General features: G+C 48.3%; 4 protein-coding genes across 4 annotated transcripts; 3 read left to right on the top strand and 1 right to left on the bottom strand.

Annotated features, from left to right (window-relative positions):
* Positions 1-612: 612 nt before the first annotated feature.
* Positions 613-1,815, bottom strand: TGAM01_v206975 (hypothetical protein; the record flags this gene model as incomplete). Its single annotated transcript, XM_018804266.1, has 3 exons — positions 613-905; positions 1,233-1,444; positions 1,499-1,815. 3 exons carry the CDS (start codon positions 1,813-1,815, stop codon positions 613-615), a joined length of 822 nt encoding a protein of 273 aa, XP_018662381.1.
* A 1,220-nt stretch (positions 1,816-3,035) lies between these two features.
* On the top strand, positions 3,036-4,040 carry TGAM01_v206974 (hypothetical protein; the record flags this gene model as incomplete). Its single annotated transcript, XM_018804267.1, has 1 exon — positions 3,036-4,040. One exon carries the CDS (start codon positions 3,036-3,038, stop codon positions 4,038-4,040), a length of 1,005 nt encoding a protein of 334 aa, XP_018662382.1.
* A 3,660-nt stretch (positions 4,041-7,700) lies between these two features.
* Positions 7,701-9,707, top strand: TGAM01_v206973 (hypothetical protein; the record flags this gene model as incomplete). Its single annotated transcript, XM_018804269.1, has 5 exons — positions 7,701-7,898; positions 8,157-8,254; positions 8,315-8,662; positions 8,733-8,876; positions 8,942-9,707. 5 exons carry the CDS (start codon positions 7,701-7,703, stop codon positions 9,705-9,707), a joined length of 1,554 nt encoding a protein of 517 aa, XP_018662384.1.
* A 1,277-nt stretch (positions 9,708-10,984) lies between these two features.
* TGAM01_v206972 (hypothetical protein) lies at positions 10,985-12,360 on the top strand (the record flags this gene model as incomplete). Its single annotated transcript, XM_018804270.1, has 2 exons — positions 10,985-11,512; positions 11,584-12,360. 2 exons carry the CDS (start codon positions 10,985-10,987, stop codon positions 12,358-12,360), a joined length of 1,305 nt encoding a protein of 434 aa, XP_018662385.1.
* Positions 12,361-13,334: the final 974 nt, after the last annotated feature.

The raw sequence follows: 13,334 nt of genomic DNA, 5'->3' as shown, positions 1-13,334 counted from the left end.
GTTAGCATTTGATATTGGAACAAGCAAACAATTCGGCCAATTTCTGGCTGGTGAGAAATAAATGCTGTCTGTCATCTTAGCTAATACATGTACTTCCTTGCTTTAGTTCAAAAACCATTATACTGTATAAGTGAAGCATCTGAAAGTGGAAGTATGTTTATTAATCAATTATGATTGCGAAAGTCTGCAACCGAGGTATATCGTATTCGACTCCTTTCAAGGCTTGGAAAAGCTATGGAGGACCATCCTGCTTGAGAGCTCCTTCAACCCATTGCCATAATACATGGTTAGCCAGGAATGCTGGATTCATCTCCGACATCAGCGTCAGCTTTCTTGCTATTGCAAGAGCATCGGAACTTGCACGTCTGGTAGAAGATATAGCCATTCGCTCCTGTTCTTGTATCTCTGTTGTGGTCATGTCATCTTCTTGTAGCTCGGCAAGCAGTTTCTGGTTCTCGTTACTTTTGGCTCGTTCATGAAATAAGTAGAGAATATCCTTCTCCTCAGCGCCCGGTTGATGTGTGAGCTCGAACAATCTTCGAAAATGCGCATAATCATTCTTTGACAGCAATCGAATAGTCGAGAGAAGAACCACATATTATCCGATACCTGCTAGAGCTTTGAGCGGGAAAGTTCAAGGCCTATTCTAGTAGATCGTTGGCCAAAGCTCGCTCGGAAAGCAGTAGTGAGAGATTCTGAGGGCGGTCTAGCCGAGCCCCCTAGTCCTGGAGTCGCGAGCAACTCAGCGATGGGACCCGTTGACGTCGAACTCCAGTCAATAATACATGTGATGTTGAGGTCGTCATCGACATAAATATTGCCAACATGGAGGTCCGGGTGAGACAGGGTAAAGCTGCTCTCAAAGCCTGAGATGAGGTGGGGGATCGTCTCGACTAAGAACTGCCCTGCAATGCAGTAGAGAAGTCTATTTCTGCTATGATCGATCTTTTGGCCAATGGCCACAAAATCATTCCAGCGCCGTGATGCCATCCTGTAACTATCTGTAGTCTTGTAATGCAAGTTATCAGGAATTGGAGCATAAAAAATGTGTGGCGCAAAGGGAAGCTCTCGAGCATGAGACGTGAATGCTGATATGAGTGACACCAAGTAATCTTGTTCTTGATGAAACGGTCCTCGGTCTAGGTCAAGTGAGTCTCTCTCTTGCCAGGTGAGGCACGGTGAGAGGCATTCACCAACGATATGATCTCCGCCTCCATCTTTAATTAACGAACCAATTTTGGCAAAGCGATAGTCAGATAATTCTGCCATGATGGACCCAAGCTGATGCATGACTTTGTTTCGGCCGTCGTCGGATATGGGCAAAGGTGGGCGAGGGTTTCGACTGCCGGTGAATCGATGTGGACAATTAGACCAGTCGTAGGATCCTAATGAACGACCTGCGGCTTTGCTCTGAAGGATATATGGCACGCCAATGCTGTTGTCGCTGGTTCCATTGGGGCGATTGTCAAGGCTTGGTTCTTCTAACGAGGAAGCCTACGGTACTTGCCTGTAGGAGTAGACTTCAGGTACTGAGATTGACGTGTGGGCTTTTAGGTACATCAGCGCGGAAGCCTCACTGTTGACTATCTTGGAAGAGGTCTCATCCGAGTAAATGCTGTTGCGACTGGCCATTGGAGATCGAAACACCCACTCGATGCCGTCGTCGAAAGTCACGAAAACGACCCAATTTAGGCTGCCGCAATTGGGCATCTTGGTCACATCGCAAGTGCATTTTCGACCGCGGAGTTGCTCTGATAGGGAAAGAAGTGCTTCGAGGTTGAAGTCGGCGAAGTGGTAAATTTTATCCTTCACCATTGTCAAGTCTCCGAGTTCTTTGGTACAAAATGCGAGTGTGGGTGTTTAGTAATAAACACATAGTATACAAAATAATAACGACGACGTGGTAACTACTTACGTATAGCAGGCACTTAGACGAGCTTAGAGTTTGGGCGGTTGTTGAGCCCAACGCATGTAAATGCTAACCTAAGCGGCTAGCTGCTGCCAAAACCTTACATCAGGCAGAACAAGAAACGACACGCACTCCTACTTGAAAAAGAGCCTCTCGCTACGAGATAGCTTCAATTCATGCCCGTTCTTTAGGAGTCTGGCCTGGAAAGCAAGATCAAATGATTCATGACCCTGGTTGCGCTTCACAGTACAAAACCGGTGGCAGAGCACATGCAAGCTTGCCGGCGATAACAATAACCGTTGCTTGGGAGTGACATCAATCCAAAATAACGAAAAGGATAAAGACCAAGGGCCTCTTAAATTCTTATTATTATGTAAGTATAATAGGGAGAAGTTCATTCCGACGAGCCTCTAGCGATATCTACACTCTGGATTCGTCGGAACTGAATTCCATCCAGTGTATGAGGAAAATGATTTATTTCGTCACGAGAACAGAATATTACTAATTATAGCTCTACATTCAGCTTTTTATTCGAGACTCACTGCTCGTCTTCGCTGTAAATGCCGAAAGTGTTGGGTGGTGTCCATTCCGATTGGTGAGCCGAAGCGATATAGACGAGCTAGACGATCGGAGCCAGCTCTTCCACTCCTCGAAGAGCCAGTAAAAGCTGCCAGTTTGCACAGTCATACATATCTTGATTGAAAGTTTCGGAACTTATAACCATGCGCGATCTCGCATGATCTCATCACTGTCTCCATTGGTGTCGTTGAAGCCTCCTCATTCGCAGAGCTATTTGGCACCTATCTTGGACTGATGTTGGTTCTGGCTTCACGTAGTTGACGATTCCAAATATTTGTGGAGATTTGATAAAGCCAGAAATGAATGATGTGTGAGTTAGAGACATTGCACTTGTCAAATACGCCCTTTTATATCTAAATAAATCGTTAATGTGAAGATGGTAGCGAAAGCAGCTTATAAATAAGAGGTTGTCCTGAGGGCAATTCCCTTAGAACCTTCGGAACGGTTCTAAAAAGGGCTTCAAGACTTTCAAGTAGTCACCCATTCATTCTCCAACTTAAACACCGCTTGAAAGACAGACTTCAAACTCGCCCTAGTTTGAATCGAGATGGCGGCAGCGAAGAGAGTCGTGACCGTCGTTGGCGCAACCGGCGCTCAGGGGGGCTCTGTCGTCGACCACTTACTCAAAAAGAAGTCCCAAGATTACACCATCCGTGCAGTAACTCGATCCCCCGATAGTGCAGCGGCAAAAGCGCTCGCCGCGTGCGGCATCCAAGTTGTTCAAGCAGATTTGACCGACACCGCAGCTCTCCGAGCGGCATTTGCGGGTTCATATGCCGTCTTTGCAGTCACCAACTTTTGGGGGCTATTTAAGGACGCACAGAAGGAAATATCCGCAGATCAGAACGTTAGTCTCGCGGCTGATAAGGCGGTAGCCCTAGAAACTGAAATGGGCATCAATATGGCGAACGCGGCATTAGCAACTGATACGCTGCAACACTACTTCTGGTCGACTCTCACGGATGCTTATACAGTCACTGGTGGCAAGAGCCAGCCTCCGCACTACGACTCCAAGGCCAGGGTTACACGATATATCAAATCCAAGCCGGAGCTCCTTGCAAAGACGACGTTTGTCTGGTGTGCCTACTACGCAACTAATCTCGGCTGGGATTTCATCAAACCCGTCTATTTCCCTGCCATTGGCCAGTACATCCAGATACAGGCTACCCCATCCGATCAGCCCATTGCATGCATTGGAAACACTCGCTCTAACTTCGGCGCCTTTGTGGAAGCGGCATTGGTCCAGCCGGAAAAGATTCGTGGTGGTCAGACCGTATTTGCCTTTGTGGAGAGGTCAACTCTAGGGGGGCTGCTAAAGATTTGGGCAGAGGCACATGATGTTAGGGCTACATATGTCCAGATACCTCGGGATACCTTTTTCAGTACATGGCCGGCGATTGCCCTGGAGTTTACGCTTGGCATGGAGCTTTGGCAGCTAGTTAGGGACAAAGAGTGGACTGGCGAAGATAGCTTCCTGACCTATACCGATCTTGGGATAGACATTACGGCATTGAAGAGCGTCAAGGACTCATTTGCAGAGCTCGAACTCTAAGCACTAGGGATATTAATAAGACGATAGTTTTTGAGTCACTTAGCCACCTTGTTCTTTGCATTAATTAGAAAAGAGAAAAGGGAGTGTTGATTTATGGTCAGAATCCAAGTTTAACAAAAGAAGTAGAAGTAGTAGAACAATTCAGATGTTAAATAAGTTAATTTATTAATCGTAATCGACCAACTGGTAGACGCATGGATTCTCAAATGCCGTCCTATGTGCACATGTCTTTGTAGGGCGTCGGCTTCGCTGCTGGGCCAGGGGAAAACCCAGAAACTCGGCTATCGGATCTCGAGGCACATACAGCTAATGCTTGATCTGAGATCCATAGCAATCCTTAATCCAACCACAATGATTGACTTTATAGCTGTTTAAAAGGGAGAACAAAAGTTAAACTTCAGAATAGAAGAGAATGAGGTAGAATGAAGTAACAGAGACGAAACTCCCAAATACTTTGTAACAGTAAGCACTCAAAGATTCACCTGCCCTCGCCCGGTTTAGCCCATGTTTTCAGCTGTTGCACCCATCCTTCGCTTTTAGGCGAAGATGCTCGTGTCACGATATGCAAAGCACAGTCTGTTTTCGTCTAGGTGCATCAAAATCACCGTCTTACAGGGTTTTGCAACTCAGAGTGGTTTAGTCTCCGCCAGCCGTATCTTGTGGCAGTCTCGTTTTAGTTATTAGTAATAACTATATATACACAACGTAGCCTTCGCATAGTCCGAACCGCGGCTAATTTTGGAGGCAAAATCGGCTCTGGAACCTTCGCGTTAAAGCTGACCGAGTTGTTGCCAGGGGTTGACGATGAGTTGCTTTCGACTAATCAGCAAGCCTTTTCCCTATCCGAGAAACTGCACTTATTCCCTCGCTGTTTAAAACCAGCGATAGGTGCGAAATATGAAGCCGTAGGAAGAGGCGACCTCGGCATGGATTATACGAGAACTAGTGTGGCTAGCGCCAGGTCCCGTCTATAGCACGATTTGTAAGATGGTACTCGCTGGCCGTTGCCTATCCTAGCGGGAGTGTCGCCCGGGAGTGTCGCCAACACCATCTGTAAGCGTCTGATGGCTCGATAGCGACTCATGCGATGACAATTGGAATGGTCCTTTAACTGTTCTAGGAAACTCCAAGGCTTTGCGCGCCTATTAATACCTTAATATCATGGCTGAGAAATAGCCAAGTGGACCCAGCCGGAAATTCGAGCTCCAACAACAAACGCCGCTTTCGACTCCAGCCATTCTATGATACTTGTAGCCGCGATATGACATCGGCACAGACTTCAGCAGAGCCACGACGCCGTGGTCGTCGGCCAGGGCCAACCTCACAGGCAAAGCCACAGCCCAACGATGAGAGCCTGGAGGTGTGTCCTGTTTGATGATGAGCTCGATAACGTAAAGACCTTCTGCTGACGCTTCAGCTGGGATAGAAACGGCGGCAGCGGAACCGCAAGGCGCAGCGGCTATTTCGTCTACGGCGGCAAGCTGCTCATGCAAATTATGAGAAGAACATGGTCCACATAGAGGGCGCCCTGGAGCAGATGGCCGGGACGTTTCTTGATTTTACAAACGGCATCCTCCAGTCGCCGCTGATAAGACAGGACCCTGACCTCGTCTCCAAGCTTCAGTCTGCAACTAACAGTATATTGCATCTATGCCAAGGGGGCAGTGGCCTGGAAGGTAACCCCGAGAACCACGAGGAGAACAACGATATCGACACCTTTGAAGAACACCCTATGAGTAGCTCTACGAGTGATGACGCCGAGTTTCAGCAGACGTATCATGGGAGCAAGGAGCCTTCTCAAACACTGGACGGCATGCTCCTTGATTTTCATTCCTTCAAGCAACCGACACCTGTCCCTCGGCGTACTTTTCAGCCTCCTCCTCAACCTCCTCTCCAACCTGGCGCATCGGCCGCTCGATTCAACCCATTTATCAAACCACATTCATCACCGATCAGGAATATCTTTGGTAATGGCTTTATGAGCCTACCGCCCATTAACTTTGCGGACTGCGCTACAACCGACTATATGATGCACGCATATCCATCCGAAGAGTCATTTAGTATCATGATTACCAGAGCCTCTCTGCAGCACGCATATGATTCTATCCTCAGTGATACGTACGCGACTTCCGCAGTTGTCGATAGAATATTTGGCTTCACTCTCAAATTTCGATCGCGCGAAGAAATACTCATGGTATTGCGTTGGTACCTGAGACCTCAGACCTCGGAGATTTTCAGATTGGCCACGGCTGAATTCGATGACTACTTGGTGGCCCAGTACTATCACGGAATTGCCACAGCTCAGTATTCGGGCATTGACGGAGTCTTTAACGGCGGCTGCCTGGATCCTTCAAACGGGAGAGCCCCTTCTCCTTCAAATCAGAGCCGGATCCTAAATTCCTATCAGATTGAGCAGTGGTTGTTAGCTTGTGGGATGAGGCATCTGGATTTTGATACAATCGAGCTGAAAGAAATCAAGCCGGTGGGTAGGCTGTCAAACAATCAACTGCCCGACACTTCAGAGGAACTGCTGCAGCCCTTTGCATCATTACAACAACCACAACAGCAGCAGCAGCAACAACAGCAACATGTGCCCATCCAAAGCATTCCCAGGATAGAGATTCAGCCAGCGGATGATATAAATTTAGGAGGCAAAATAGGGAATATTCGTCTATCAAGATCACGCTTGATACACGTCTTGAGAGGAATCTCCTTTTGCATTGACAAAGGGCCAGCATATTGCGAAAGAGCTGTTTTAGAGTCGGTTGTCATAGCAATGAATGCCGACAACTAGGTATGATAGAACAGCCAAACTAAGGCTTATCTCAACAAGGCTGCGGGAACAACTAATGATAAGCGTGTTTGAATAGAGATTTTTGTTTTTCATACCGCTGTGTCGCCTTTCATAAGCTCACGAATAGCTGACAGTAGCTTTCGATAAGTTTAGTAGCTTTCGATAAGTTTAGTAGCTTTCGATAAGTTTAGTAGCTTTCGATAACTTTGCTTCGCCTGTCTGGCCACAGTCTTATGCGGCAAATGCACCCAAAGGGACCGCGAGCACATTGTTCAGTAATCAAGAAACATGGTCTTCTCAGAACACTTCTGAGTGGCGCCTCCTTTGATTTTAAGCAGCCCGCGACTCAGACACGGACCGGTCCTTTAAACAACCATTCGGAGGCACTTAGTTAATTAACAACACAGCCTGAACCCTATCGGAAGTTTTACGGTTCCTGGCTTCGAAGAGCATTACCGACAATATGTCACGTCCTTGTCGTCTTCATGAACGTCTGATTGGTTGCTGATTGTTGGGAGTCGGAGCACTTAGCTAAACACCTCCGAGATAATATCTGGGCCGCGTCCCCACAGCCAAGATTGCCAGCTAAGCCTGGGACATTCATCTCAGGATCTTGGCTCAAAGCTTCCAAATCATGAACATGATTAGTTTATTGGGTTTCAAATCACACATCTTTTCATTGGCGAGATGTTTGTTTCCTTTCCCTTTTTAAATAGAGAAAATGGACATATTAAAGACGCGACGGCGTTTATGCCATGTAAATGGCATTGAGCTGTCTAATCTTTGGCCTGTCGACTTCCGGCGAGGATAATTAAAGCGAATCACACGACGAAGCAAGAAAGTGATATACGCGATTTCGCTTCAAGATGGCTATTGCCGAAGAGATGAAAGTCGATTCTTCTCGACCACCCGAGCAGTCAACTCCAAACTCGGATGGAAGCACGACCACGATCGATGCCGAACCAACAGTTCCTACAGAGGCGGAGGGGGGTTTGTCTAAAGAACAACAAGGGATACGCAAGCACCTGATTGCACTGAGCATTGTGCTATGCCAGCTTATTGTGGTATGTGGCAGATTTAAACATAGGGTAAAGTTATCAGCACTCCAATTCTATTATCCAGCACTCTAGCTATGGCGTGGGCTACATATGCTACCGATGCTATATATGCTATTGGTGCTACTGGTGCTACATGTACAGATACTACATGTACAGATGCTACTACGACTAACGTGCTGGATACATGTAATGAAACTCCGGTGCTGGATAACTTTCCCCAACACATACATAGAGTTGTCACCTTAACTTTCTTGAAACCAATAGGCTCTCCCTTTCGGTTCCGGCCTTTTGATCTCATACACGATCCCCCAAAAGCTGGGATCTGACCCAAGCCTGGGTATCTGGATTGCTGCATCATATCCGTAGGAGTCACCTCCTTCACCTGAACCTGGCATTGTTATCTGATTCTTGACGCACATTAGGCTGACGGAGGCGACATTTGTCCTAATGGGTGGCCGCGTTGGAGCTGTCCACGGCCACAAGAAAGTTCTTGTCATCGGCGGTGCCATCTACGTTTTATTCAACCTGATCTCGGGGTTTATGCGAACCGTCCCGACTATAATCGTCATGCGAGCTCTTAGTGGCGTGGGAGCTGGCATAATCGTTCCGAATGCTATTGCTCTGCTTACGACATCGTTCCCGCCGGGCATAGGCCGCTTGATATGGGTCGGGCTGTTTGGAGCAATGGCTCCTGTTGGTGCTGGCGGTGGTTCCATATTCCCGGGTTTCTTTGGCCAGCTGCTGCCTTGGTGGTGGCTCTTCTTCTTCTTGTGCGTGAGAGTAGCAATCTTTAACCTTGGAGCGTTGGATGAGCTAGGCTAACAGTGGATGATGATGCAGTGCCATTGCCGGAGCCGTCGTTTTCACGGCTGCTGCGATCCTTGTCCCATCTGAAGAAGTTACAATGGATCCGAATGGAAAGGTCGACTATATCGGGTCGTACTTTGGCGTTGGCGGCCTCATTCTGTTCAACTGTGCCTGGACGTGAGTCTCTATACCTTTACTCAACTTCAGATTTCCAACAATACCGCTTGCTAATGCCGATACAGAGAGGCCGCCATCAAGGGGTGGAAGGTTGACTATGTGTACATAATCCTCATTTTCTCTGTGCTTCACATAGCCCTATTCTTGCTATGGGAAGCAAAGTTTGCAAAGGAGCCAGTACTGCCCCTTTCAGTCTGGTCTGCGCCATCCTTCAAGCCCATGCTGCTCTCCGCCTTCTTCACCTTTATGAGCACGGGCATTCTCTTCTACTACATAACACGATGGCATGTGGACATTCGCCACTTTTCGAATCTGCTCAACGCTGCGGCCTTTGCGACTTTTACCGTCACAGCAACGGTCGCCTGTGGAATAAGCGCCATTTGTGTGCGATATATGCCCGCACAGCTTGTGATGGCGATAGGGACGGTGTCGGCTCTTGTTGCGGGTATTCTGCTGGCGACAATGCCCATCCATCAGAACTACTGGCCGCAGGAATTTCCGGCACTGTTCATCTTGGGATTTAGCCCTGATTTCATCTTTACGGCCGCGCAGATTATCACTAGCAACAGTGTCAAGCGCAATCTGCAGGGCGTGGCTGGATCCCTCGTCGGTACGATTCAGCTGTACGGCTTGGGCACGGGTCTAGGATTTGCTGGGACTATTGAGATTTATACGAACAAGCACGGCGCTGATCCGATTGGAGGAATCAGGCACGCTCTGTGGTTCTCGGTTGCTCTGGCTGCTGCAGCGACGCTGATGTGTGTCTTGATTCGGATTCCCAAGGATGAGCGCGAGGGCTGGGATGAAGATGAAGTGGAGGGCCATGCCTGATCTATGGTGAAGCAAATTTGTGCGCAGTTATACTGGGGAAGAAAGAGGGCTATGGCTATAATTACTTTTAACAGGATGAGCGAGATTTTGCGCATTTTTGTTCGACGCAGAAAGTTCTTGGAACGCATTAGAGACGATCTCATATACCATTTCTTGTCATCTACATATCTATAGATATATATCCATCTAGCGGAGGATTATTTTGAGGCATTTGTGAACGAGATCTCAAATTTATTTTTTCCTCGATGATGGTAGACATACGATGACCGGTATACTACATGCATGTTGTATGCTCGCTTCAATGACTTACAAGCGAGCTGTCTTACCGCCTCTCAATGTTTGTCTTGTAAGTGGGAGAGAATATGTCTTGAGCGAGCAAAGAACAAAAAAAAGGAAGGAAGAATAAACCAGAAACCGGTCCAAGCAAACGAATCGTCTTCCTTAGCTAGACCTTGAATAACCAATCAACAAATATTAAACTCATAACTCATTGATGTAATTGTGCACACTGCTAATTGCTTCATGCATTGATAAAGTGGCTAGTGCCCTGTTGCTGCAGCGCCACAGTCGTCATTCGCAGAGCTGATCCCAAGCACCGCCGCATGTGACGTGAAACTGCCTAGACTACAGCATTGATGGCATAACATGGCAGCCTTGCTCATTTCTACGTGCATTCTGCTTGCATATTTTTTCCGTCATAACGTCTTCTGGAAGCTCCTTTGCTCTTCATCTGCCGCACCCTTCGTTTCGATATTCATCAGAGAACCCTCTTAAGCTTAACAGGAAAGAGACACAAGGTCTTGCTGTGGCTGCGACCCCTCACGTGCAGATAAGCGATCTCTATGCCGATAAGCACGGCTCTCCGACTCTGGACACTTCACAAGCTTTGGTTTGTCATACGAGCTAAAAATTAAATTATTGGGGTAGCAGGCGGCAGCTGCATCTGGATCGTCTCCCGCCACGACCAAAAGCCGAGGATACCTGACGGGCAGACGACGGAGAAGCTTCTGGCACCAGGGAGACGCAAACAACGACCTCAGAGGACAAGAAACCAGGCCATCGACTCGACCCGGCGACACAGATGAGTAACCGCTGGTGACGGAGCGATTGCGGGCGACCTGTGCATCTGCCTCTCGGGGACTGTCATCCTCCCAGTCGCGGGGGGACCTCTGAGACGAGACAAGACAAGAGACCGGTCTGCTATTAGCCTCTGGACTTGGAGATTTCCAAAAGATACCCGCGGCACGGCACGAGCCCTGCCGCCCACCGCCGCCCCGATGTGGTGGCCATTCAGCATCTTCTTCAGCAGCATCTTCCTCTTCGCCATCGTCCTGTCCATCCCCGTCGCCTTCGATGTCGGCGGCCGAGACAGCGGGCTGGCCTACAGCCTGACCCTGTCCATATTCTACATCTTCTACTCGGCCATCCGCCTGGCCACGCCCGAGACGTCGCGCGTCCGCTGGTCCATCGTGACGCTGCTGCGGCTGGCGCAGTGGTTCGTCATCCCGTCGCTGCTCATCTGGGCGCTGGGCAAGTTTGGCGTCGACGCCGATGCCGGCAGCTCGAGCTGGGTCGAGAGGACGCTCGGCGGCGTCTTCCAGTCCAAGAGCACGAGCTGGACTGAGTGGATGTTTGGCAAAGAGGGACTGGTCGAGACTATCTTCCTTGGCTCGTGGGACAATGTGCTGAGGTACTCGGGCCCTGTATTCCAGCTGCTCGAGGGCTTCTGCACGCTGCTCGTTATCCAAGCGGCGGGCCAGATTACTCGATGGCTCGTCAACAGAGGGAGGAGCGATACATGGGTGGTGAGTTATTTTGTCAATGATAATAAAAGCCAAGATGGCCGTCATAGCTAACAGTTGCCCTCTTTGCGCAGATTGTCTTGCTTGCATTTTCCGGCTCCATCATTGCCAGCGCCGTCTATTTCCTGTGGCGCGTGGCCCAGTTCCCTCAGATCAGCAACGTTGATGCCACTCTCATTGGCGTCACCATGACCACGGCTGTGTTCCTCTGCGCATATGGCATCGGCAGTGGCCGCGGCAGTCCCGTCGAATCGTCGCTTCTCTTCGCCTATGTCGTGCTCTGTGTCTATCAGATCTTTACCGACTATCTCCCGTCCGATGGCACCTATTCAACGGAGGACCAAGCTTCATCGCAACCGGAAATACCTCCTCTTCCGCCCATCATCATGGCCTCGTACTCAACCCTACTTCACATCCTCAGTACCCTACCTGGCGCTTTGCATTCTTCGCTCGCCCTCTTGTACGCCGCTTTCCAGACAATCACGCCATCCGTCATCATCTCTCTCGCATATCGTCTGTTCGTCTTCTACTGCGCCACCCGCATCATCCCATCAGTACGGGATCTAGGCGCCCGAGCCATGATGCACGAGCCTGATTTTGACGAGTCAGAAACAGCAAACATGTTTTTGAGCATCCTGAGCTACTTCTCACCAACAATATTGATATCAGTCTACACCAGCCTGTTGCTACAACACTTTTCAACGAGCGAGGGGCCAGATGGCTGGACACTCAGGGGCGGGGACGTGGGTGGCAGCTCTTGGCGGTGGGTCAACGTGGGATTAACCATGGTGCTGTATGGAATCGAGCTCTCTTTGAGCACAGATGATCAAGATCATTGGAAGGTGGATTGAATAACGCAGGATAACAACTGGGTGAGACCAAGATAGGAGAAGGAAGCAAAGGGGGAAGTAGAAACCACCTTTACCAAAACACTTCAATAAGACGCATTTTACTATTTGAGTCGATTGAATTACTAAAGCCACTGTTTTCAGTACATTTAGGGGGGTTTTCGTAATGAATAATATCTGAAAGCTGTTGGAAAGATCAATATCAGTGTGTTCGCTTATTAGAGTTCTGCTATGTAAATAGACCTATGGAATAGTTTGTTCGTGCTCGAACATCCAAGATGAACTTAATCCTTTAGGTATCATAGAATCAATTCATCTTGCCGTTTTAATATGAGGGAGGATTTGCAATCCCACTTTCCCGAGGTTAAAATGCTGCTTCTCGGTCATATAATTCATAGACACTCATTTGTCTCTTCAACTCTATCCGTCTCGAAATACGACAATTCAATTCTCCAAAGACATAATACGATAATCGAGACGATAGCGAAACGCGAGCAACAGAACGACGACGGCAAGCCCTTTGTTAAGAAGGCACGATACGACTACGACAAAGGAAAGGACCTTGAGATCCTGGAGGAATAACCTGCAGCTTGCTCCTTTGTTGAGTGTGGCAACTGGCCAAGTAATTCCCAACTTTCCGGATTCAACCCATACAATTTAGTCAACTACCAGGTATTTTTTTGTTCTAGTGTGTCGAGATGTCTGGGCCGTCTTGTATTTTTAGGTCATAAAGCAGACGATTTTCCTTTATCAATTCAATATTTTGCCAGTGGGAAACTTGAGAGCTCGCCAATGGCAATTATTGTTTACCTATGGGGTGGTGGGTCATGTGTTGTGGCGTTTGATGCAAAGGATGGTTTGAGGAGTCTACACTTATTTAGCTGTCACATATAGAGCGAGCAAATCCTTTATGAGCCTCTTGTTAGACATCACTATTTGGACAAACCCTTACAATTATGAAAGAAAACCAATAGTTA

This window comes from Trichoderma gamsii (genome assembly GCF_001481775.2).
Source record: "Trichoderma gamsii strain T6085 chromosome Unknown Scaffold_24.2, whole genome shotgun sequence".
Lineage (NCBI taxonomy): Eukaryota > Fungi > Ascomycota > Sordariomycetes > Hypocreales > Hypocreaceae > Trichoderma > Trichoderma gamsii.
The sequence above is the reverse complement of the archived record's forward strand: the minus strand, read 5'-3'. Positions and strand labels throughout refer to the sequence as shown.